Source organism: Heptranchias perlo, chromosome 14, assembly GCF_035084215.1.
Source record: "Heptranchias perlo isolate sHepPer1 chromosome 14, sHepPer1.hap1, whole genome shotgun sequence".
In the NCBI taxonomy this organism is placed as follows: domain Eukaryota; kingdom Metazoa; phylum Chordata; class Chondrichthyes; order Hexanchiformes; family Hexanchidae; genus Heptranchias; species Heptranchias perlo.
In genome coordinates, this window is record NC_090338.1 from 26506920 (window position 1) to 26530506 (window position 23587).

Below are 23587 nucleotides of genomic sequence, written 5' to 3' on the forward strand. Positions count from 1 at the left end.
ACCATTCATTTAAAAAAAAATATACAAGAAGCATTCTGGATACAAGATCAAAACAAAGCTTAGCATGTACATACCTGCATGTATTTTAGAAGAGAAGGAAACAGAGGTTTCACATTGTTAAAATAGTTACTGAAAAATTCTGGCTCAGTTTTAACTCTGGGCTGATTTTGGATGGATGAGGAGTGGTGTCAGTAGAAACTTACCCACAGCTCCAGAAATTAGGCCCAGGGTATTTTAACTCCCAGGCCTCATTTAAATCTCGCCCGCCGACTTCCTGCCAGTTTCCTTTGTTCCTGAGCTGACCATTCGAGTGACTTTTTCTAACCGAGAGAACTGAATTAGCCTTTAAAAATACTGAGCCAGGCTTGTGCATTGTGTGAACATATCGATTGTGAAATGATAGGTAGTTAGATTCATTCATCCTATTGTTAAATGTTTTTCTGCAGGTAAATTTTCTTTACCTGAGAGTCTGTTATAACCCCCTTCACCAGAACTGTCAATAATTATTCAAATAAAATGTCATTTTGCTTTCATTAGAAATTTGTACTTAATTAGACAGTTAGGTGATGGAGATTTTTGGAGCCTGGATGAGATTTAATCTAGAGTTGCACATCAGGCCCTTCCCAAATATATATATATATAGAATATCCGAGGGAGAGTTACCCTTACCTCAGGCCATTCTTTTATATGTGCCAACTTCCTTCAGCATTTTTTTCAGAGGCGCATTGGGCGCAAGTGAACTGATTACCTACTTTCTTGGCTAAGATGTTGTGTTGAAAGGACATCCAAGAAAAGCAGGGGTTGGGGGGGGGAGGTGCTGAGTGTCAGTCATTTTTTTTTAAAGTAACTTTTTGGTCCTTGTTTATCACCAGATAGCATGAGATGCTTATAGGCTTGTACAAACTTTCTGGCAACCAACCACAATTTTGTTTTTGTACCTTCTCTTCAGGCCTACAATCGCTGCACTTTTTGGATCACCATGCTGGATGCCTTTTATCAAAGTCTTGTTTGCTTCTTCATTCCGTACTTTGTAAGTACTGCTTCCATCCTATTCAGTGCTAATCCTGATCAGCTTTATACTTTCCCTTCACTAGAAAACTTCTTTTTAAAAGTTTTTTTTTTTTTTTTGAGACTTATCAAGGTTCAAATATTGATCTCTTCACATTTGGAACACCCATGAACACTCTATCCCTCTTCACAATCCTAGCACACCTAGCAATCGAAGCCAAAACCTGGGTAAGTACAGACCTCAAATACATTCTATAAAGTCTACAGGACAGTGACAAAATGCAATGTAGTATTTTCCAGTAAAACACCCCTTCTGTGACATGTATTGTCAGCTGTTGGTAGTAATATGGCAAGGTATGGACTTAAGTAGGAAAGCTGAATGGAGGTGGTGCAGGGAGTTAGAATACTGACTACCTTGTGCTATGGAGTGGTAGAATTTGAGTTTACAGCCATAATCCTCCATTGTTGATATTAGAACAATGTTGTTTTGCTTCTCTATTAGCACAGAATAGATGTAAAATGAATGCTAAACTACTTTTGCTGTAGCTCTAGGCTATATTTTTGAGGAATAAATAAAACTAATGAAGATGATTTTTTAAAAATAAAATGCACAATGCAGTAGAATTCATGTGGTAATTATAATGGTAGTGTGCTGCCACACAAAGTTACTAGACCTCAGGATTTCCTATGGAGTGAATTTACCTGCATGTGCTGAATCATCTAAGGGAGAAAATATGAACTAAGAGTGAAGTGGGGAGTGAAGACAATCCCTTCCCACTAGGATTGGTGCTAGGATTTTTATTTGAGGATCACAGCTGAAGACCTATATTGCAGATCATCATCTAGGTTGAAAAGTGAATGACAACAAATCAAGGACTAGTGATTAGGGAATGCTAAGCTTAGATTAGAAGAATCTGTTTATTGTAGGAGAAAGAGAAAACATCCCTATTTTTCACTGGTCTAGTGAGACTTTTGGTAAGTCAATGCACAGGTGTCATTGGGGGGGTCATTTTAATCTAACCCCCACCCGGCAGGAAACTGACAGGATTGGATCAAGCATTCATTTTACACTCTTCCTGATTTTTATTTTCCATTGACTTCAATGTTTTCTGTTGTAAACAATTTTACAACACCAAGTTATAGTCCAGCAATTTTATTTTAAATTCACAAGCTTTCGGAGACTTCCTCCTTCCTCAGGTAAATGTGTTTACCTGAGGAAGGAGGAAGTCTCCGAAAGCTTGTGAATTTAAAATAAAATTGCTGGACTATAACTTGGTGTTGTAAAATTGTTTACAATTGTCAACCCCAGTCCATCACCGGCATCTCCACATCAATGTTTTCTGCCAGCCCCCATTGATGTAATCTGTATGAATGCTGCCTTCCTGACTCGAAGATTTCAAAGGGAGGGGGAATAGATAGGTTACAATTTACACAGTCTATGTATGGAAATCATGTGAAGAAAAAAATCTTTTTTTAAATGTTTTGTCCAGTATGTATTGTCATCCCAAAGAACTTTAACATTTTCATATTTGCAAAGTGAACAGAGTAAACATTAATTCTAGAAAATTAAAAAAGGTAAACTAAGTTCATTTTATAATTGCTGAACCACCACTCTGTCAGGCACTAAATAAACACAGAAAATGCTGGAAATACTCAGCAGGTCAGGCAGCATCTGTGGAGAGAGAAAGAGTTAACGTTTCAGGTTAATGACCCTTCGTCAGAACTAAATAAGCACAGTGGGGCCAATTTTTTTTTCCTTCCTGGCCCCCCACCCCGGTCTGGTGTGGACAGAAACAGAGCATCCAAAGTGCACTGCTGCTCTACTCCTGCCTAAGGCCAGGAAAGTCGGCATTTCCTGTCCTGGTCCAATAATATGGCCAGGTGGCACCTCCAGCACCAGTGGCTGGGCTTTGAACCTAGAAAAGCAGCAGCAAATGGTGATGGGAGCCTTCCTGGCTGCTGTTTGAGATCAATACCCAGAAGATTCAATTGCATCCAGATGTCTTACGGGAATGAAAAGAAAACACTTGCCCAGGTGCCTTTAGCCTGCCACGGGACACCCACAGACCCATTGGTTGGCAAGTATCCGGGGGAACACCATCTCTCTGTATTTCACTGGGTGCTGGGGTGCATCACCATCTCTGCCCTCCACCATCACCTCCAGAAATTCCAGAGTAACATAACAGGACAGAGAGACAGTGAAATTAGTCATTTGCCTGACCTAATGTGCCTGAGGAAATGGGCATTCCCCAGAAGCAAAGATCAGGACAATCAGTCACCATGTTAAATCGTCTAAACTAGTTTATGCCTTAGTTTTTAATCTTTTCTCTGACAGACCTGGCTGCACTGGGGTTCAATAATTGGGAGCATTGTATTCTACTTTTTGGTTACACTCGTTTACAGTGCCACCTGTGTGACCTGCAACCATCCGTCAAATCCTTACTGGATAATGCAACAGCAGATGACTGATCCACTCTTCTACCTCATCTGTCTCATCACACCAATTGTAGCCCTGTTTCCAAGGTAATTAAATATTTGTAATTTTAGACTGACGGGGTAAAATTCAACTTTTTGGTGGTGGTGCAAAAGGAGCAGAAGTGAATCGGCCACCCGTTATATACCTCGCCTGATTTTCCTTTCCATTGAAGTTGAATTTCACTCCCTTTTGAATTGAAAGTCCAAAATATAATGAGAAATTATGAACCATCCTAAGTATCTTCAGTTCTGCTGGGCCTTATGTGCCAGGGAATTATACCTTATTTAGATTAGCAAACAGGATTGACAACGGGAAAAATATGGTTCGTTATTGATGTAAAGATCATGAATTTACAGCATTTGGATTAAACTTGACCCACTTTTTAGTAGGTTTTATTTTAACCTGTTGCAAGTATCAAATAGTTTCATGCCTTTATTTATATTATCAGGTATTTATTTCGTAGTCTGCAAGGCACATTGTTTTCATCTCGTGTTCTCAAAGCTCGACAACTGGACAAAGTTGACAAAGAGCAACGCATTCAAGCCATCAAAGTTTGGAAAGGTCTAGACATCTCAGCAAATGATCCTTCATCTTTAACAGACTCTACAGAGCATTCAAGAATGGAAAATGTCAACCATCCTTATACGATGGAAATTAATCCTCAATTTACTACTCCCTTCCCAGTGGGGATAGCAAATATACAGAGTTCCATCAGTAGTGCGTGAAAGTCAGGAGTCACTTTCACAGGAAAAAAGGACACAAAATGGAACCAGTGAGGACTCTACTGAAGCTACCCATTCATGATCAGCTTCAGAAAATAGAGAAATTCTGCCTCCTTCCTGTCAATATTAAATACCGATAGACAGCTTAAAACAGACTTTTGTGTCAACTAAACAGAAAACTGCAGTGCATGTGCAGAGTTTTGAAGGACCTAGCCATTTACCAACTATCACGGTAATAGCAGATTGAACAGGCAGTTTATTTTGTGAATTCTGATGGACATCTCAAAGCTCCAGGACATTCATCATTGCTGATGTTGTGTAACCCACATTGACGACCAACTGATGAAAGATGAATATTCACTATTTGATGAATTGTTCAAGCTCTTGAGCCTAAGGCTTTCACCATCTCCTCCAGTAAAGGAGACAATTTGAGCTGTACTGCTGAAGTACCAATTTTTGTGGTATTGTTTCTCTTCATGACAGTCCATTTGTTGTTAAGTATGTACATTTGTATTGAATTTCCAAGCAGAGAGAGATGTTTTTATTTGACCCACTGCACAACACAATTGAGAATATTTTTATTAATTTATTAAGAGTTTGGGCATAAAGTTTATAATATCCAATCACCAAAAACATTGTCAGCCAATAAGACTTTAAATATATTTCTTTATTGAGAGTTTAATGTTTACAAAACTTTTATGACTAACTCTCCAAACAAGGCTAACTTTAGATATTTGAGACTCCTTTTCCTTGACTGATTTCTGCATAAGAGTATTTATCTTATCTTCCCCTTCAACCCCATTGCTCCATGTTCTGATCGACTGATAAAGTTGACAGCAGTTAATGTTATGAGTTCCCTTCCAAGTTCAGTAACACTGCTGGGGCGGTCACTGTTATTGTCTGTGGCTCGGGATCGGCAATAACCAACATCGTAACTGTTCTAGATGTGCTATCCTTCACGGTACTTTTTTCTTTTACTGTCACTTTATCCAACCTTTTCTAAAAAGACAGACATGTAAACTGGTGGAGATGTAATTTTGCATCAGATTCTTGCACATTACTCCTGCAATTGGAAAATAATGTGTGCAAATCAGACTTCAAATGAATTCAAAAATCAAATCATGCATTCACAATCACCTATACAACTGAGTAAAGGCATGGTCCAGAGGTAAATGAAGAAATAAAATTCTCAGGGAAGCAAAGTTCCTGATTTTATTTGTGTGATGAATGTACTTTGCTTAAATTGTGCAATTTATTTTGTAAGCATTGAAGGAACAAAACAATTTGTTTTTGTATAGTACTAAAAAAAAGTTATTTTCTAGTCCAATCTTAATGTAAATCTACTCTACTCTATATTCTTAAAATTCAGTGGTTCTAATAACCAGCAACAGAAACTGGGAATGTTTGTAATTTATTAACTTCAGGGCTGCTTGCATAACAGGCAGAATTGACAGCTCGGCCAGAGAACAATTCCAGTCACTTAATAAAAGTTAAAAGTAAGGTGTCTTCATTTGCATATGATACTGAGTGATGTTTCTGAAAGAACAATAAATGGTTCATGTACATCCCTGCAGGGTGTGTCAGCAAAAAGGGCAAAAAAGTGGATACTGTTCTTTTTGCATGAATGGAAATGTTCGGTTAAATATTTAGACACAATGGGGGTGGAATTTGTCAATTGAAATGGGCAATTGTGAACCAGCCGCCTTGTTTACACTCTTTCATTGAAGTCAATGCCGATGCGCTACCGCCCAAAACTGATTTCACCGAGTCTAAGTTTGATCTGCCTGTTTGTTAACTAAATCCAATAATGGGTCTTTTCTATAATTCTTCAGAGTCTATTAGCTGTTTCATCTCTCATGTGGTTCAGCAGGCCTAAACTTGTTTTGCACAAATGCCACTAGCTTGTTCTCTAACCATATATGCTGCTGTTTAAATGAGTCCTGCAGGCCAGAAAATACAATTGCTGTAACACTGAGGACTTGCAAAAATGGTATGGGATGATCTCAAAATCTCACCTATGTAATGCCATGGTTACAAGAAAAACAGACAGGGTTAAGCATACTCACCTGGGTTCAAATCCAGCACCGTTTAATTGGATGAAAGTCTCCACAGTGAGGGGGCAATAAGGTATCCCATGTGAAATAAATTTGGGCTGTTTTAACCCAGTTCTTAATGGCAGTGGGTTTGCACCACAAGACTGCATGTGATTTAGTATTAATGAGCAATCTGATTGAGGCCATTAAACAACTGGTGTAGTAAACAGGAAAATGTCATACAGATGTGGTACGGGATGCTCTTCAAAAGTTGGAGCCGAGACTTATTTTTGGGGCAATGTAGAGTGAGCCTTACTCTGCATCTAACAAGTGCTATATCTGATCTGAAAGTGGTTGATACTGACACTGACCAAAATGGGGAAAATGTTCCATTTCACACTGCCAATGTTCCTCATTTTTTGTTCTCAAAATTCATAAAAAGAAGTCACTTGAGCTACCTGTTGTGGGGGGTGGAGTCTGTCTGTTGAATCCTTCCACATTAAAGCTAGAATTACAGTCAGTAACTTTTAAGACAATCAGAAATTACCACAGTTTATCTTTATAAGATCTGGAGTAGAGGATTTCTGTTTAAACAACTGATATTAACAACCTCATTCTACATAGTGGTAAAGCTACTGAGGAGATACAGTAGGTTCTCTGCATTAGGCAATGTTCTTGGGGTACATTTGGTGTTTTGCATTAGACTTTTCCATTCATTAAATAGTCCAAATATTGTTTCATATGCAGCCTACCTATAATCATTCAACACCCTAGCTCCTTGAATACAGGTGTTGGATCCAACATTAAAATTCTAAAAGCTTTCAGGATACAAGAAGCATCTTACGGCTATTGTAAATGAATGTGGCAAAACTACACCCACAGCACCATCACATAAATAAGGCTTGAGCAATTGGCAATTAAAGGTGGAATAGGAAAAGTCAGGCAATTATCTGTTTACATTATTTTGCTAGCTATGGAAACAATGTGGATTTATGTAAAATTCAATGTTTATTTAATAAAAGTGAACTTTGGATAATATAGATTATATTGTCTTTACTGATGAGACCTGATTTAATCATAGAATCATAGAAAATTTATAGCACAGAAGGAGGCCATTCAGCCCATCATGTCCATGCTGGCTGAGAAACGAGCCTTCCAGCCTAATCCCACTTTCCCGCATTTGGTCCATAGTCCTGCAGGCCACGGGTCTTCAGGTGCACATTCAGGTATTTTTTAAAATGAGTTGAGGGTTTCTGCCTCTACCATCCTCTCAGGCAGTGAGTTCCAGAACCCCCACCACTCTCTGGATGAAAATTTGTTTTCCTCATTTCCGCTCTAATCCTTCTACCAATCACTTTAAATCTATGCCCCCTGGTTATTGAACCCTCCGCTAAGGGAAATAGGTCCCTCCTATCCACTCTATCTAGGCCCCTCATAATTTTGTACAACTCAAAGTACACCTCAATCAAATCACCCCTCAGCCTCCTCTGTTCCAAGGAAAACAACCCCAGCCTATCCAATCTGTCACCATAGCTAAAATTCTCCAGTCCTGGAAACATCCTCAAATCTCCCCTGCACCCTCTCTAGTGCAATTACATCCTTCCTGTAATGTGGTGACCCGAACTGTCTTTAGTGCAGTATTCCCTGTTGAAACTACTTTTAAAGATCATTAGATAGTCATAGAGTTATACAGCACGGATAGTTGCCTTTTATCAAAGGAAAAGAAAATCAGGCGGGGTGTATAATGGGCGGCCAATCTGCTATTGTCTATTTTGCGCCTCTACCAAAATTGAATTTTACCCCCCAGCCAAAAAAATTCAGTATTGTATAACCTTTCACCTTGTCATATGTGTACAATGGAGCCTTGAAGACGACACATAAATCTTACATCTGTCTTCCCCGTTATATATCTCAAATTACTGATAACTGCTGCTGTTATGACTTTGGATTTATTAATCAGTGAAACAACAGTGGCAAAAACTGCACTTTCTAAACCACCGGGCAACAACTTTGGACTGGATAAACCAGTAAATAAGAAATATAAGCACAAATAGGACTGAGTTGGCTAGGCTTCAAGAGCCAGATTCCATGGGGGCCACAAGAGCCCTAGGACTGCAGGTCAGATATCCTTCGGTTGTAATCCATCTTCTGATAGGATGACTGTGTCCTTCATGTTTTCTATGAGGTCCACTTGAAGTAAGTTTGAATAGTCTCGACTCATTTCCCAATAGATGTAGACCCAAAACAGAGTGTTGGTGGCCTCTTTCTGAGAGACCATAGAATGGCTTGTGTGGGTAATGGAAATATCACATTGGTGTACTAGGAATTAAAACTTGGAATGAAAACACATTTTTGAGGCGGAGTTGGTATTGCGTTGCACTAGGTGGTTTTACTGGGAAATAACACATGGCCTTAGACCAGGAAATCAGTCTTTCTACACCATCGATCTTTGAATGAAATTGATAATTGATGCTGAATTGTGCACAGTTTTGTACTGAGAGTTCATATCCCAAAGGGAACATGATTACAATATCCAAACTCATCTCACACAGTAACATTATGTTGAGAATGTTTTGATTCAATCCAGATTCAAACCCAGGTACCAACGGTGTAAGGAGAGTGCTTATAAACCTAGTGCATCACTGTCTCCTTCTCAATGAATCCCTGTGCCTGCTGCAATTCATGGTAATTCAGTTTGAAGCCACTACTTTTTTCTTAACATTATGACTAGGAAAGGGTCTTTATATGATGATACTGGATCAGAATGCTGCATGCCTTTGCTGTAGGAGCAGCAAGTTGGACTGACAAACAGATAAAATGTTTCATGGAAATTTCACTTTTTTTCCTTTTTTTTTTAAAGTGGACTATTGTTTTGGCTTTTGAGAGTTTGCCGACTATTTTGGAAGACTAGTGTGGAAACTCCTAACTGATGATTTCTCTCCTACCACCTTTAGAGAAAGTGCCTTTTACAACCTTGATGTCCCAAAGCACTTTACATCCAATGAAGTACATTTGAGGTGTAGTCACTGTTGTAATATAGGGAAGGTTAGGGAACAGGAAATTAACATTGTCATAACAATTTATTGACAGGCTGACCTTAATTCCAGAAGCAAAATGATACAAAAGGAGGGTGCTGTGTGTAACTAGCCTTAATAGTGTGTGTGCAACTTTTGTTTAAATATACAGTCCTTAAATTGCTCTCTCATTAAATGGCCAAGCACTCCCTCCAGGCAGTCATGGAACTCTTAACTGCTGTGTGATGATGTGTATTAAGTGTTTCTGTTTGGAGGATTTTGGCAATCTCATCATGGTATTTTCTAAATTGCACCAAGACCATCCTTGGATGCAAAATGCAATTATGCTGATCAACATAAAATGTTGCCATTTGACACTAGATTACATCAGAACTGTTTGAACAACCAAATCATTTGTAATTTCTAAAGCTGTTGAAATTCAATTCTCCTTGAAATACATTGGCTGTGGTTAAGGGTGCACTTGTACTACAAGTTGTACATAGTTTGACATTGCACTAGAGCTACATTATGCGTAAAATATCCGGTGGGGTGGGTGGCCCCTACTTGCAATTATTTTAATTGGTTGGACAACACAAATGCTGCTCACATTGTGTAACCATTTAAGCCTGGATTTTAACCTCCGGTGTGGTGGGTGGGAGCCTCGGCGGGCAGAAAATGCTCATGACAACACCGGCATGAGGCCTGGGCCATTTTAACTCCTAGGCCTCATTAGCATCTTCCAGGACAAACTATTGGTTAAACCGGGCAGGAATGGCGAGGTGGTCAGTGGGCGAGAGTGGGATTTTATGTGCCAAGGACTTGAGGGCAGGGGCCCTGCCACTAACTGAAGTGGTGAGGGGGGGATTTCTGAGGCGATCGTGGTTGGGGGAGGGATGGTCGAGGCAGGGCAGGCCCAAGGTCTCTTGCTCCTCCTGGCCCATAAGGAAATCTTCAAATAATTAAAAATTTAAACTTCCCTGGGCCTCTTCTGGCCATGATCCTGCTTGCCACCAGCTTTCGGTGGCTCCAGCACTGGTCCTCACTGCCGCTATCACCAGTTATAATCGTGTCGGGATCTAAATGATATCATTGGACACCGACATTTAAATATTAATCAGGCCCCCGCCTACCTGCAGTGGATGGCCCCGACACTGCCAGGTACCCAGCAGTTAAAATGACAGCAGGCTCAAATGCAACGGGAAGCATCATTCCTCAATGCTATAGGTCACATGGGGTCACAAGCATGGGGGTGGTCGGGGTTATAATCAGCCCTTTAGAATTTAATTGTTGGGACAGGAGCTCTGCTGTTTTCTGGGCAAAAAAATTGGAGTTCCCACCAGGCAGTGTAAACAGGATACTGACTGGGTGGAACCAACACTATAGCTACCGGTCTGAGACACCATTGCCATGAAAAATGAAGCAGAACTTCCAATGGCTGTCTGAACCTGGGAAAAATGGTGGTTCAAGTCTAGAAGTTGGTCATTTGACCCATTCATAACTCATAAATTGAAGTCATAGCTGTCAAAATTGGGGCATGGTTGAAAGGGATGTGATCAGCAAAAATGATAGGAATTGAAACTCATTTAAAAATATTGAAAAGGGTTTACACTTTGAGAGATATACATTGAAACACTTCATAACGAGTGGTTGTCACTTCTAATGCATGATACTTTGGAGACCTACCTTCATGTGACCTATTGCATTGAGGAATGATGGTATGTCAAACCCCATGTGACCTGCAAGTATTTTGCGACAAGCCTGGTGAAGAATCCATACCTCTGTCCCCGGTGAAGAATCCATACCTCTGTCCCCGGTGAAGAATCCATACCTCTGTCCCAGTGAAGAATCCATACCTCTGTCCCCGGTGAAGAATCCATACCTCTGTCCCAGTGAAGAATCCATACCTCTGTCCCAGTGAAGAATCCATACCTCTGTCCCCGGTGAAGAATCCATACCTCTGTCCCAGTGAAGAATCCATAACTCTGTCCCCGGTGAAGAATCCATACCTCTGTCCCAGTGAAGAATCCATACCTCTGTCCCGGGTGAAGAATCCATACCTCTGTCCCAGTGAAGAATCCATACCTCTGTCCCCGGTGAAGAATCCATACCTCTGTCCCAGTGAAGAATCCATACCTCTGTTCCGGTGAAGAATCCATACCTCTGTCCCCGGTGTAGAATCCATACCTCTGTCCTGGGTGAAGAATCCATACCTGTGTCCCCGGTGAAGAATCCATACCTCTGTCCCAGTGAAGAATCCATACCTCTGTCCCCGGTGAAGAATCCATACCTCTGTCCCCGGTGAAGAATCCATACCTCTGTCCCCGGTGAAGAATCCATACCTCTGTCCCGGGTGAAGAATCCATACCTGTGTGCCCGGTGAAGAATCCATACCTGTGTCCCCGGTGAAGAATCCATACCTCTGTCCCCGGTGAAGAATCCATACCTCTGTCCCCGGTGAAGAATCCATACCTCTGTCCCCGGTGAAGAATCCATACCTCTGTCCCAGTGAAGAATCCATACGTCTGTCCCCGGTGAAGAATCCATACCTCTGTCCCCGGTGAAGAATCCATACCTCTGTCCCAGTGAAGAATCCATACGTCTGTCCCCGGTGAAGAATCCATACCTCTGTTCCTGGTGAAGAATCCATACGTTTGGCCCGGTGAAGAATCCATACCTCTGTTCCTGGTGAAGAATCCATACGTTTGTCCCGGTGAAGAATCCATACCTCTGTCCCCGGTGAAGAATCCATACCTCTGTCCCCGGTGAAGAATCCATACCTCTGTCCCTGGTGAAGAATCCATACCTCTGTCCCAGGTGAAGAATCCATACCTCTGTCCCCGTTGAAGAATCCATACCTCTGTCCCCGGTGAAGAATCCATACCTCTGTCCCCGGTGAAGAATCCATACATCTGTTCCAGGTGAAGAATCCATACCTCTGTCCCCGGTGAAGAATCTATACCTCTGACCCCGGTGAAGAATCCATACGTCTGTCCCCGGTGAAGAATCCATACCTCTGTCCCCGGTGAAGAATCCATACGTCTGTCCCCGGTGAAGAATCCATACCTCTGTCCCCGGTGAAGAATCCATACGTCTGTCCCCGGTGAAGAATCCATACCTCTGTCCCCGGTGAAGAATTCATACGTCTGAAGAAGGGTCATTTGCACCTGGGTGGATGAAGTAGGCTGCCCAGTATTTGAGGCATATTGAAACTGATGAAGGGAAACAGGGTTTTGATTCAGTGATTGTTTGACACAAGTAGAGATGTAGAGGGGCAATACAAACCTTATATGTAACTTCCCACAGTTACTAGAGTTGATTGGTAGGTGTGACTCAGGCTATGGATAATACTGCCAATGCTTGCCTGCCATTGAAATACATAGGATACAGCTATAGAGCCAGGAATAAAAGAAAGCTTGGTGTTGGGAACTTAAGAAATAATTCCTGAAAACAATTTGCTTTGTTTGTGAATCCAGGTGAGATAATGCCTCAATGTGGGTATTGAGTAAAAGTAATGAATATATTTTTAACTGCCAGGAAAGCGTAAGTTATGTTAAATGGAAGTATCATGTGATGTGATACAGTAGTACACTAGAGTTGAATTAGAGGGGGTAAGATTTTGTCCAAAGCTATTACAAAGAAGATGCCCCAAGACTAATAGAATTAAATATTTATACATGCAAACATATTGCAATGACCTGTTAGTCAGTCAAGTGCACAAACTCACCATGAAAGTACCAGATAATACTATAACTGTAACTGTATAAAAGTAATTTTGCATGAAAGCAAATTCTTTTAAGAATGTAAGTTTTAGTTCACATGTTCATTTCAGTGGAAAGTTATTCAATATAGTCCATTACACCACTGCCACATTGTCGCTAAGGGTGCATTTAAATTTCCCCCAAGCAAACTAAGAGAAAATCACTTTTGATTACACTATGGGTTTGCAAAGCCAATTTGTGATCCAAACCTGGTCTCACTGTTTGGATCTAGAAATCCCGTTTGGAGAATTTGTCATCACAAAGTTTTAAGGATGTCCCCAGTTCCACTGTGCACTTTTGAACCCAAACTGCAGAAGGCCACATTTATATGGTTCACTATTCTAGTGTGATCTGTATTCAGTTCACTAGTGAGAATCCCTGTTTGGTTGTGATTTCAAAGTAAAAACCTAATCACCTCATTTCAGGAGTTATGAAAATACACCCAAAGATTTTTTTGTGTGACATAATAAAAGTATTAATCAAGTTCAGTAATTTTTGTACTTTTTAAGTATATAAACAGGTTCACAAGCATTTGAGCCGAGATCAGGCATCTTGTTCTGGGCGAACTAACCAATGTCTACCACAAAGAAAGCATCATTAGCGGGAATAATATCAAGATTTGTACCCGCTAGAGGAGGGACTGTAGGGTTCAGGAAATGTTTGGGATCATTTAAATGTCATGAACTTTTAACTCTTTGGCTAGTGGGAAACCTGGCCGGTAAGTTAACCACAAACTACAGATTTTTGTCTGCTACCAAGAAAGACAGAAAACAGAAAAAGGTACACTGGAACAGCAAAGAAACACAGACCTTTGCGGTCAGAAAAAAACAGAAAACATATACAGAATAGAAAAAGGTCACAACTTATACACTGCAACAAAAAAGGTCAGAGGGGACCCTTTCATGGGAGTCAGAAACCAGAAGACAAAAACCTCAAAACTGTATAAAAAGAAAACGAACTGTGCTCTCAGGTAGAGAGGCAACTTGAAGAGGACAAGGAAGAATCCTTTCGGTAGGCAATCTTGGCCCTCCCTAGAACAGCAATCTGGTCAATCCTTGTTCTGAACCGTGTTTCCAGTTGTGAGTATTACTTAGAGCTGTTGCTTAGTGAAGTTCGGCAATCAAATAAAGTCTCTGCTCAAGGTTAGAACTAGTAATAGGGTTATTTTCCTAAACATAGGAACAAATTAATAATAATCCTACACCACCACAGCACGACTTTGCTGCTGTGGATGGTGATTGCCTTCCTTGTCCGAGGTCCAATCTAAAGCAGCCATGGCACCACATACCCTGAAGTTCTCAGTGCGAACATCTCCAAACTTAACCAACACGTCTGTCAACACAAGAGCTCTCAGCAAACTGTTTGCGAGAGGGGACTGAGAAAGCAGCTATGAGCACTGAGCCTTTATTCATATCGGGATACCTGCCCTTTAACTATCCCCATGAAGTACTGCTCAATCTCACCTCCATTTTACTGATGAGTTAAACCCTGTGCTGGAGGTGTTAATTTCAAATCGCTGCCAAAATCTCATGAAAGTACCCTCATTACCATATTATAATGACTGACGCCCCTCTCAAAAGTCACCTCCATTAAAACTGGAAGTAGATGTGTTGGAGGGGGGTGGGTAGGGCCGGGTTTCAGATTTATGAAATTTTAACCTACCCACCTGCCACTAAACTGCCTGTCATGGGGGGGAGGGGGGGGGGGTTAGAATTCCCCCCAATTTGTCCATTGGTATTTTGTATAACAAGAAAAATTGAGTGATATACATACTGTATACTTGCAATTTAGAAATATAATGCATCAACAAAATGTATTTTGCTTTAGGTGTGAGTTGGAATGGGATCTAAGATGAAGTAGAATGGGACAATTTTAGGTTGATCAGTTGATATTCACTGTCAATGTGTTTCATCTCAATTATAGTGTGATTTATCTCATAGATACTCATGGAGGGACAAGGAGCTGTGTATCACATCATCCATTTGTCATGCCGTAAGTTTCTCCTTTGTTCTAACAACTACCATTCATGGCTGGAAATAAAGCAGTAAATGTAGGTTTTTATTTGAATTAAAGTATTTTAGAGACTCTTACCTGGTCTTTCAGAATACTGGCAGTATGTAGAGTTTCAGTTCCTGGTGACCCAGTGGGCATCCATGTTCCCTGATAGTATAATACCTTAACTGTGGCATAGTAAACATGTTGTTCTCAATGGCAAGCTCATCATTTGAGATAAAGGAAAATCAGCACTCACACAGCATAGGTGTGACCATGAGCTTTTTCACTTGGCGATATTAGTGCAGAGAGAATAGCAAGAAGAATATGCCCATCTTTCTTAGCAGTCCAGAAAGGCGTATATGCTGGAAATTTGAGTTGGATCTCAGATTTACTTTGAGGATCCCCAAAGTTAAATGGGAGATTAAATATTGAAAAAAAAAAGAATTACAATTACAACCACTACAGAGGGGGAACAGACATTGAGTCGTAGAGGAGCTAGGGTAAGTGACTGAAGGCCTAATCAAAGAGGTAACTTTTCAGGAGGCTTTGAAAGGTGGAAAGAAGAATTTAGGAAGAGAATTCCAGAGAGTAGCGCTGATGGGGTAATGGAAGGAGAGAGGGGCTGTGCAGGAGGCCAGCATCAAAAGACCAAAGAGACTGGGCCCTTCAACGGTTCTAGAGGTAGGGTGGAGCGACATCACAGGAGGATTTACAAACGAGGATGAGGATTTTGAATTGAATGATTTGCAGGCTGGAGGTCCATTAGAGATTGGTAAGGATGGTGGTAATGGACAAACAGGCCTTAGTGTAGAACAGGAAGCTGGTGATGGAGTAATAGTATGGGCCCAAAAGCATGAAGGAAAGAGTATTAACTAATGTAAATATGCACAATGAAATTCTTGTTATATTTGCAAGAATTACTTAAAAATTGAATTACTATTTTGTCAAATTTATGTGAAAGAATTGCATTTATATGACCACATGACCTCAGGACATGCCAAAGCGCTTTACAGCCAATTAAGTACTTTTGAACAGTAGTCACTGTTATAATGTAGGAGATGTGGCAGTCAATTTGCACCTAGCAAGGTCCCACAAACAGCAATGTGATAATGACCTGATAATCTGTTTCAGTGATGTTGGTTGAGGGGTAAGGAAATATAGGTTAAGGTATTTAGGGGAACCAGGCTCGAAAGGGTTAATTAGCCAAAGCTTTATCTTAAAGTACTGTACTATAACATAGACTGCTTTTAAATTAACTTACTGCAGCTGAGGGCACTAACAGCCATGAGAATCTTATTATTGCAAACTAAAGGAGGAACATAACGGTACCCCCCACTCCCTCAGACATACTGGAATGCTGAAGCTAGCCATCTCCTGTCACCTTTGAGGCCTACAGGTGGATTTGACAACTGCAGGGACTGAGCAACATTGTACTAATGATAAGGAGATATAATGGGGACCACAAGGCACTGTCTCTTCTGGACAAATATGTGTTGTCTATATGATTGGGTAAATCAAAGGGAGTATTTTGGAAAATACCTGATTTTGGATGTATTTTGGCGCAGGCCCAGTTTTTTTGGGTACAATTGGGGAGTCTGAGCCTTTGTTAAGTGTGGAGGACAAAAAAGAAAGTACCACTCAGGTAAACGAGAACGAGAGTACGTGCGTGAAGGAACGGAGAACGAGGATGCGGCTTCCACCCAAAGGACAATGGGGTAATATAATTCTCAGTTGTGCTTTGTAAATTACTGTTTAAATATTGTAATGTATTGATTCTTGCTTGTGCTAATGAAGTCACATGGTTATTAACCATTATGGTGTCAGTCTCAAATATTGAACAGAGAGTCATACACTGCCTGAAAGGATGGTGGAAGCAGATTCAATCATGGCTTTCAAAAAGGAATTGGATAAATACTTGAAGGGAAAAAATTTGCAGGGCTACGGGAAACGAGCGGGGGAATGGGACTAACTGGATTGCTCTTACAAAGAGCCGGCATGGGCTCGATGGGCTGAATGGCCTCCTTCTTTGCTGTAACCATTCTATGATTCTATGAGAGTCAAAATTAACTACAAAGGGATAAATATTGGCCAGGACACCAAGGAGAACTCCCCTGCTCTTCTTCGAAACAGTGTCATGGGATCTTTTATGTCCACGTGAGAGGGCAGATGGACCCCCGGTTTAATGTCTCATCCCTAAGATTTCTCACATCTGAGAGTACCTTAAAAGAATTCTCATACTTGTCAGGAACCAAACTGCAAGCTCAGAAATGGAAAGATAAATTGCAAATTTAGAGGACTTTGTTGTGCTATTTTTTTCCAGTAGATATGTAAAAGAGTGTATTAACAGTTATGATTACTACTTGTTACATCTAGTTTGAGCTTGGCTGCCTTCAGCACTAGATTGTATCTGCAATGACCAAGTCAAAGTGTTAGAAGGGAAAAGAAGACAGGAGATGCTCCAGTATCAGAAACAAAGAGAAATTCCAAGTCAAGATAGAAACATGCTTTGAAAAGAAAAGAGAAAATCCAAAATTGGACTAAAAGCAAGGTCAGTCATATAGGAAAAGCATCAAGACTAGTGGATAATAGTTTTGTCTAAGCTTAGTTTTTTTTTATTCGTTCATGGGATGTGGGCGTCGCTGACGAGGCCGGGATTTATTGCCCATCCCTAATTGCCCTTGAGAAGGTGGTGGTGAGCCGCCTTCCTGAACCGCTGAAGTCCGTGTGGTGACGGTTCTCCCACAATGCTGTTAGGAAGGGAGTTCCAGGATTTTGACCCAGCGACGATGAAGGAACGGCGATATATTTCCAAGTCGGGATGGTGTGTGACTTGGAGGGGAACGTGCAGGTGGTGTTGTTCCCATGTGCCTGCTGCTCTTGTCCTTCTAGGTGGTAGAGGTCGTGGGTTTGGGAGGTGCTGTGCATCCTGTGGATGGTACACTCTGCAGCCACTGTGCGCCGGTGGTGAAGGGAGTGAATGTTTAGGGTGGTGGATGGGGTGCCAATCAAGCGGGCTGCTTTATCTTGGATGGTGTCGAGCTTCTTGAGTGTTGTTGGAGTTGCACTCATCCAAGCAAGTGGAGAGTATTCCATCACACCCCTGACTTGTGCCTTGTAGATGGTGGAAAGGCTTTGGGGAGTCAGGAGGTGAGTCACTCGCTGCAGAATACCCAGCCTCTGACCTGCTCTTGTAGCCACAGTATTTATATGGCTGGTCCAGTTAAGTTTTTGGTCAATGGTGACCCCCGGGATGTTGATGGTGGGGGATTCGGCGATGGTAATGCCGTTGAATGTCAAGGGGAGGTGGTTAGAGTCTCTCTTGTTGGAGATGGTCATTGCCTGGCACTTATCTGGCGCGAATGTTACTTGCCACTTATGAGCCCAAGCCTGGATGTTGTCCAGGTCTTGCTGCATGCGGGCTTGGACTGCTTCATTATTTGAGGGGTTGCGAATGGAACTGAACACTGTGCAATCATCAGCGAACATCCCCATTTCTGACCTTATGATGGAGGGAAGGTGATTGATGAAGCAGCTGAAGATGGTTGGGCCTAGGACACTGCCTTGAGGAACTCCTGCAGCAATGTCCTGGGGCTGAGATGATTGGCCTCCAACAACCACTACCATCTTCCTTTGTGCTCGGTATGACTCCAGCCACTGGAGAGTTTTCCCCCTGGTTCCCATTGACTTCAATTTTACTGGGGCTCCTTGGTGCCACACTCGGTCAAATGCTGCCTTGATGTCAAGGGCAGTCACTCTCACCTCACCTCTGGAATTCAGCTCTTTTTTCCATGTTTGGACCAAGGCTGTAATGAGGTCTGGAGCCAAGTGGTACTGGCGGAACCCAAACTGAGCATCGGTGAGCAGGTTATTGGTGAGTAAGTGTCGCTTGATAGCACTGTCGACGACACCTTCCATCACTTTGCTGATGATTGAGAGTAGACTGATGGGGCAGTAATTGGCCGGATTGGATTTGTCCTGCTTTTTGTGGACAGGACATACCTGGGCAATTTTCCACATTGTCAGGTAGATGCCAGTGTTGTAGCTGTACTGGAACAGCTTGGCTAGAGGTGCAGCTAGTTCTGGAGCAGAAGTCTTCAGCACTACAGCTGGTATGTTGTAGGGGCCCATAGCCTTTGCTGTATCCAGTGCACTCAGCCATTTCTTGATATCACGTGGAGTGAATCAAATTGGCTGAAGACTGGCTCTGTGATGGTGGGGATATCGGGAGGAGGCCTAGATGGATCATCCACTCGGCACTTCTGGCTGAAGATGGTTGCAAAAGCTTCAGCCTTGTCTTTTGTACTCACGTGCTGGACTCCGCCATCATTGAGGATGGGGATTTTTGCAGAGCCTCCTCCTCCCGTTAGTTGTTTAATTGTCCACCACCATTCACGACTGGATGTGGCAGGACTGCAGAGCTTTGATCTGATCTGTTGGTTGTGGAATCGCTTAGCTTTGTCTATAGCATGTTGCTTCCGCTGTTTAGCACGCATGTAGTCCTGAGTTGTAGCTTCACCAGGTTGGCACCTCATTTTTAGGTACGCCTGGTGCTGCTCCTGGCATGCTCTTCTACACTCCTCATTGAACCAGGGTTGATCCCCTGGCTTGTTGGAAATGGTAGAGTGAGGAATATGCTGGGCCATGAGCTTACAGATTGTGCTGGAATGCAATTCTGCTGCTGCTGATGGCCCACAATGCCTCATGGATGCCCAGTTTTGAGCTGCTCGATCTGTTCTGAATCTATCCCATTTAGCACGGTGGTCGTGCCACAGAACCCGTTGGATGGTGTCCTCAGTGCAAAGATGGGACTTCATCTCCACGAGGACTGTGTGCGGTGGTCACTCCTACCAATAGATTTATCCAGTGAGTAGCTCAGCTATTCAGACTAGGAAGATTCCAGGTTGGATTCCCAGTCTATTTTAGTTAACTGCTCTCATCCAGGCAGTGGTATGGATACTACAGCCAACCTCAGTACCCCTGAGCTCCATGCCTACCATGATTTTGTTGTAAAAAAGCAAGCAGCTGCTGCTGAACCTCCAAACCTCCAACTGCTGGAACTGTAATTGGATGGGCTATGGTATATGTCCATGTTGTGGTCAGGAGGATGGTAGCAATGCACTCGCACATTTTACGGTGAGCTGTGGTGCTGGCCATGGCACTCGTGAGTTGTTGATACCTGCCATCCACCTAGCAAAGGGTCAAACCTGCACTTGTCAGTTGTCTAGTGACCAACTAATGACCATTCATCTTGGGGTGAAGTAAGCAGGATGTGGAGATGCCGGTGATGGACTGGGGTGGACAAATGTAAGGAATCTTACGACACCAGGTTATAGTCCAACAGTTTTATTTGAAAATCACAAGGTTTTGGAGATTATCTCCTTCGTCAGGTGAGTGAGTGAAAGGTTCTCAAATCGCATATCTTATATTAGGCTGGGACACGATCACACCAATCAAAGGTGTCGTTGGTGTTCAGACTGGTTAGCCACGGAAAACAGTACATCCCAGTATACTGAATACACAATGGGTTAGATTACACAGACAAAGAGAGAAAGAGACGCGAAAGGCAGAGAGAGAGAGAATGTCCAGTTGTATTAAAAACAGATAACTTTTTTTTCCTGCTGGTGGGGTTACGTGTAGCGTGACATGAACCCAAGATCCCGGTTGAGGCCGTCCTCATGAGTGCGGAACTTGGCTATCAATTTCTGCTCGATGATTTTGCGCTGTCGTGTGTCTCGAAGGCCGCCGTGGAGAACGCTTACCCGAAGATCGGTGGCTGAATGTCCTTGACTGCTAAAGTGTTCCCCAACTGGGAGGAAACCCTCCTGTCTGGCGATTGTTGCGCAGTGTCCGTTCATCCGTTGTCGCAGAGTCTGCATGGTCTCGCCAATGTACCATGCTCCGGGGCATCCTTTCCTGCAACGTATGAGGTAGACAACGTTGGCCGAGTCACAGGAGTATGAACCATGTACCTGGTGGGTGGTGTCCTCTCATGTGATGGTGGTATCTGTGTCGATGATCTGGCATGTCTTGCAGAGGTTGCCATGGCAGGGTTGTGTGGTGTCGTGGACGCTGTTCTCTTGAAAGCTGGGTAATTTGCTGCGAACGATGGACTGTTTGAGGTTGGGTGGCTGTTTGAAGGTGAGCAGTGGAGGCGTGGGGATGGCCTTAGCGAGTTGTTCGTCGTCATCGATGACCTGTTGAAGGCTGCGGAGAACATGGCGTAGTTTCTCCGCTCCGGGGAAGTACTGGACGACGAAGGGTACTCTGTTGGTTGCGTCCCATGTTAGTCTTCTGAGGAGGTCTATGCGATTCTTCGCTGTGGCCCGTCGGAACTGTCGATCGACAAGTCGAGCGTCATATCCCGTTCTTACGAGGGCGTCTTTCAGCGTCTGTAGGTGTCCATCGCGTTCCTCCTCGTCTGAGCAGATCCTGTGTATTCGCAGGGCCTGTCCATAGGGGATGGCCTCTATGACGTGGTTAGGGTGGAAGCTGGAAAAGTGGAGCATCGTGAGGTTGTCAGTGGGCTTGCAGTAGAGTGAGGTGCTGAGGTGCCCGTCTTTGATGGAGATTTGTGTGTCCAAGAAAGAAACCGATTCTGAGGAGTAGTCCATGGTGAGCTTGATGGTGGGATGGAAATTGTTGATGTTATCATGTAGTCTCTTCAGTGATTCTTCGCCGTGGGTCCATAGGAAGAAAATGTCGTCTATGTATCTGTTGTATAGCGTTGGTTGGAGGTCCTGTGCAGTGAAGAAGTCCTGCTCGAACTTGTGCATGAAAATGTTGGCGTATTGGGGTGCGAATTTGGTCCCCATGGCTGTTCCGTGTGTTTGGGTAAAGAACTGGTTATCGAAGGTGAAGACATTGTGATCCAGGATGAAGCGGATGAGTTGTAGGATGGCGTCTGGAGATTGGCTGTTTTTGGTGTTGAGTACTGAGCCTTCTCCAAGGCGGCCTTCGAGACACACAACAGCGCAAAATCGTCGAGCAGAAATTGATAGCCAAGTTCCGCACCCATGAGGACGGCCTCAACCGGGATCTTGGGTTCATGTCACGCTACACGTAACCCTACTCGCAGGAAAAAAAAGTTATCTGTTTTTAATACAACTGGACATTCTCTCTCTCTCTCTCTCTCTGACTTTTGGGTCTCTGTCTCTCTTTGTCTGTGTAATCTAACCCATTGTGTATTCAGTATACTGGGATGTACTGTTTTCCGTGGCTAACCTGTCTAAACACCAACGACACCTTTGATTGGTGTGATCGTGTCCCAGCCTAATATAAGTTATGCGATTTGAGAACCTTTCACTCACTCACCTGACGAAGGAGATAATCTCCGAAAGCTTGTGATTTTCAAATAAAACTGTTGGACTATAACCTGGTGTTGTAAGATTCCTTACATTTGAAGTAAGCAGGGTTGAGGTGGCTCCAAGGTGACTAACGATGGAAATTCAGAACCAGGTTAGCCCTCTATGGCAGGTATAATATTCTGATACCTGATACAGGCAGGTGGCAATTCAGCAAGGAGTTCACAAGATCAGGAGACAACAAAATTGGCAAGAAGAAAACAATTGCAAAAGTCTGATCATGTAATATTTTCTTTTAAGTACAGTCATCCTCAAGAAATCTTGCAAATATATTTTGAAGATGCATTTCTCTTTTAACTCACATAGACAACTGCCAGTCTCACTTTCTCAGTCTTGATTAATAGGATGAAGAGTTTTGATCAGTCTGATTAAATGTTTGTTGCCTCTGTTTTCACAGCTCATTTGCAGGTGTAGCCAGCTGTGTAACTGGTTAATTTGAATGGACACTATCATTCTTATTCAAAACACCTTCTGACTGTTCTGTGGAAAACTGCTGACTTTTAACAAAACACCAAATACTTCAAAGTGTAAATGTACTTTGTGAGTGATAAAAAAGCCCTATAACCTTTTCTGAAAATCCAAGGACATCCCATGCAGCTGGCAGTAGAACAGGGAAACATATGTCCCCTACAGCTAATCTCAGTGAAGTGTTTTTATATCTAATGAATAAAAACTACGTTGTGTTTGAATTCACATACTGTGTATTCTGCATTAATTCCTTAAAAGGGACCCCAGGGAAATGCCAACTTGCAAGTTCTATTTTTTAAATAACCAAATGGCATTCACTGTGATGCCATAATCTGATACTTGTAAAAGTAAATAGGTTTCCTTGTATAGAGATACAGTTACCATGGTAATTCCATGTAGGTTACGTTTTCAGAGGCTTTGTTTGCTCCCAAAATTGTGAACTGTTGAAGATTTGCTGCAGAAACTTTCAGCACTCTTCTAACATTTCAGCACTTCAAAAATAAATAATGAGCTTGCAGCCATTCAATCAAACGTTAGATCTAAATTACACTGAAGTTAATAATTTATCACAAAAAGAGGCCAAATTTGTAATGTATTCTTTTAAAATTGTGCCAAAGTGTTTGAAATTGTATGTAGCACCAGTTGTGAACAAGAAAAATTGTAAATTAAAGAGGTGAGCTCAGGCAGCCTTCGTTTCAAGAACAGCCCATTCTCAAATCTCTGCTCAAATGCCACCACATGGACTTCCGTAG

General features: G+C 42.3%; 1 protein-coding gene across 1 annotated transcript in view; it reads left to right on the forward strand.

The window, feature by feature from the left end:
• Positions 1-4764, forward strand: part of atp10b (ATPase phospholipid transporting 10B) — a 95812-nt gene extending 91048 nt beyond the window's left edge. The window contains exons 19-22 of the mRNA XM_067996138.1: positions 950-1030; positions 1132-1236; positions 3344-3531; positions 3933-4764. Coding sequence (XP_067852239.1) covers positions 950-1030; positions 1132-1236; positions 3344-3531; positions 3933-4209 — 651 coding nt within the window. The 3' untranslated portion in view covers positions 4210-4764. The remainder of the gene's footprint in view (positions 1-949; positions 1031-1131; positions 1237-3343; positions 3532-3932) is intronic.
• Positions 4765-23587: the final 18823 nt, after the last annotated feature.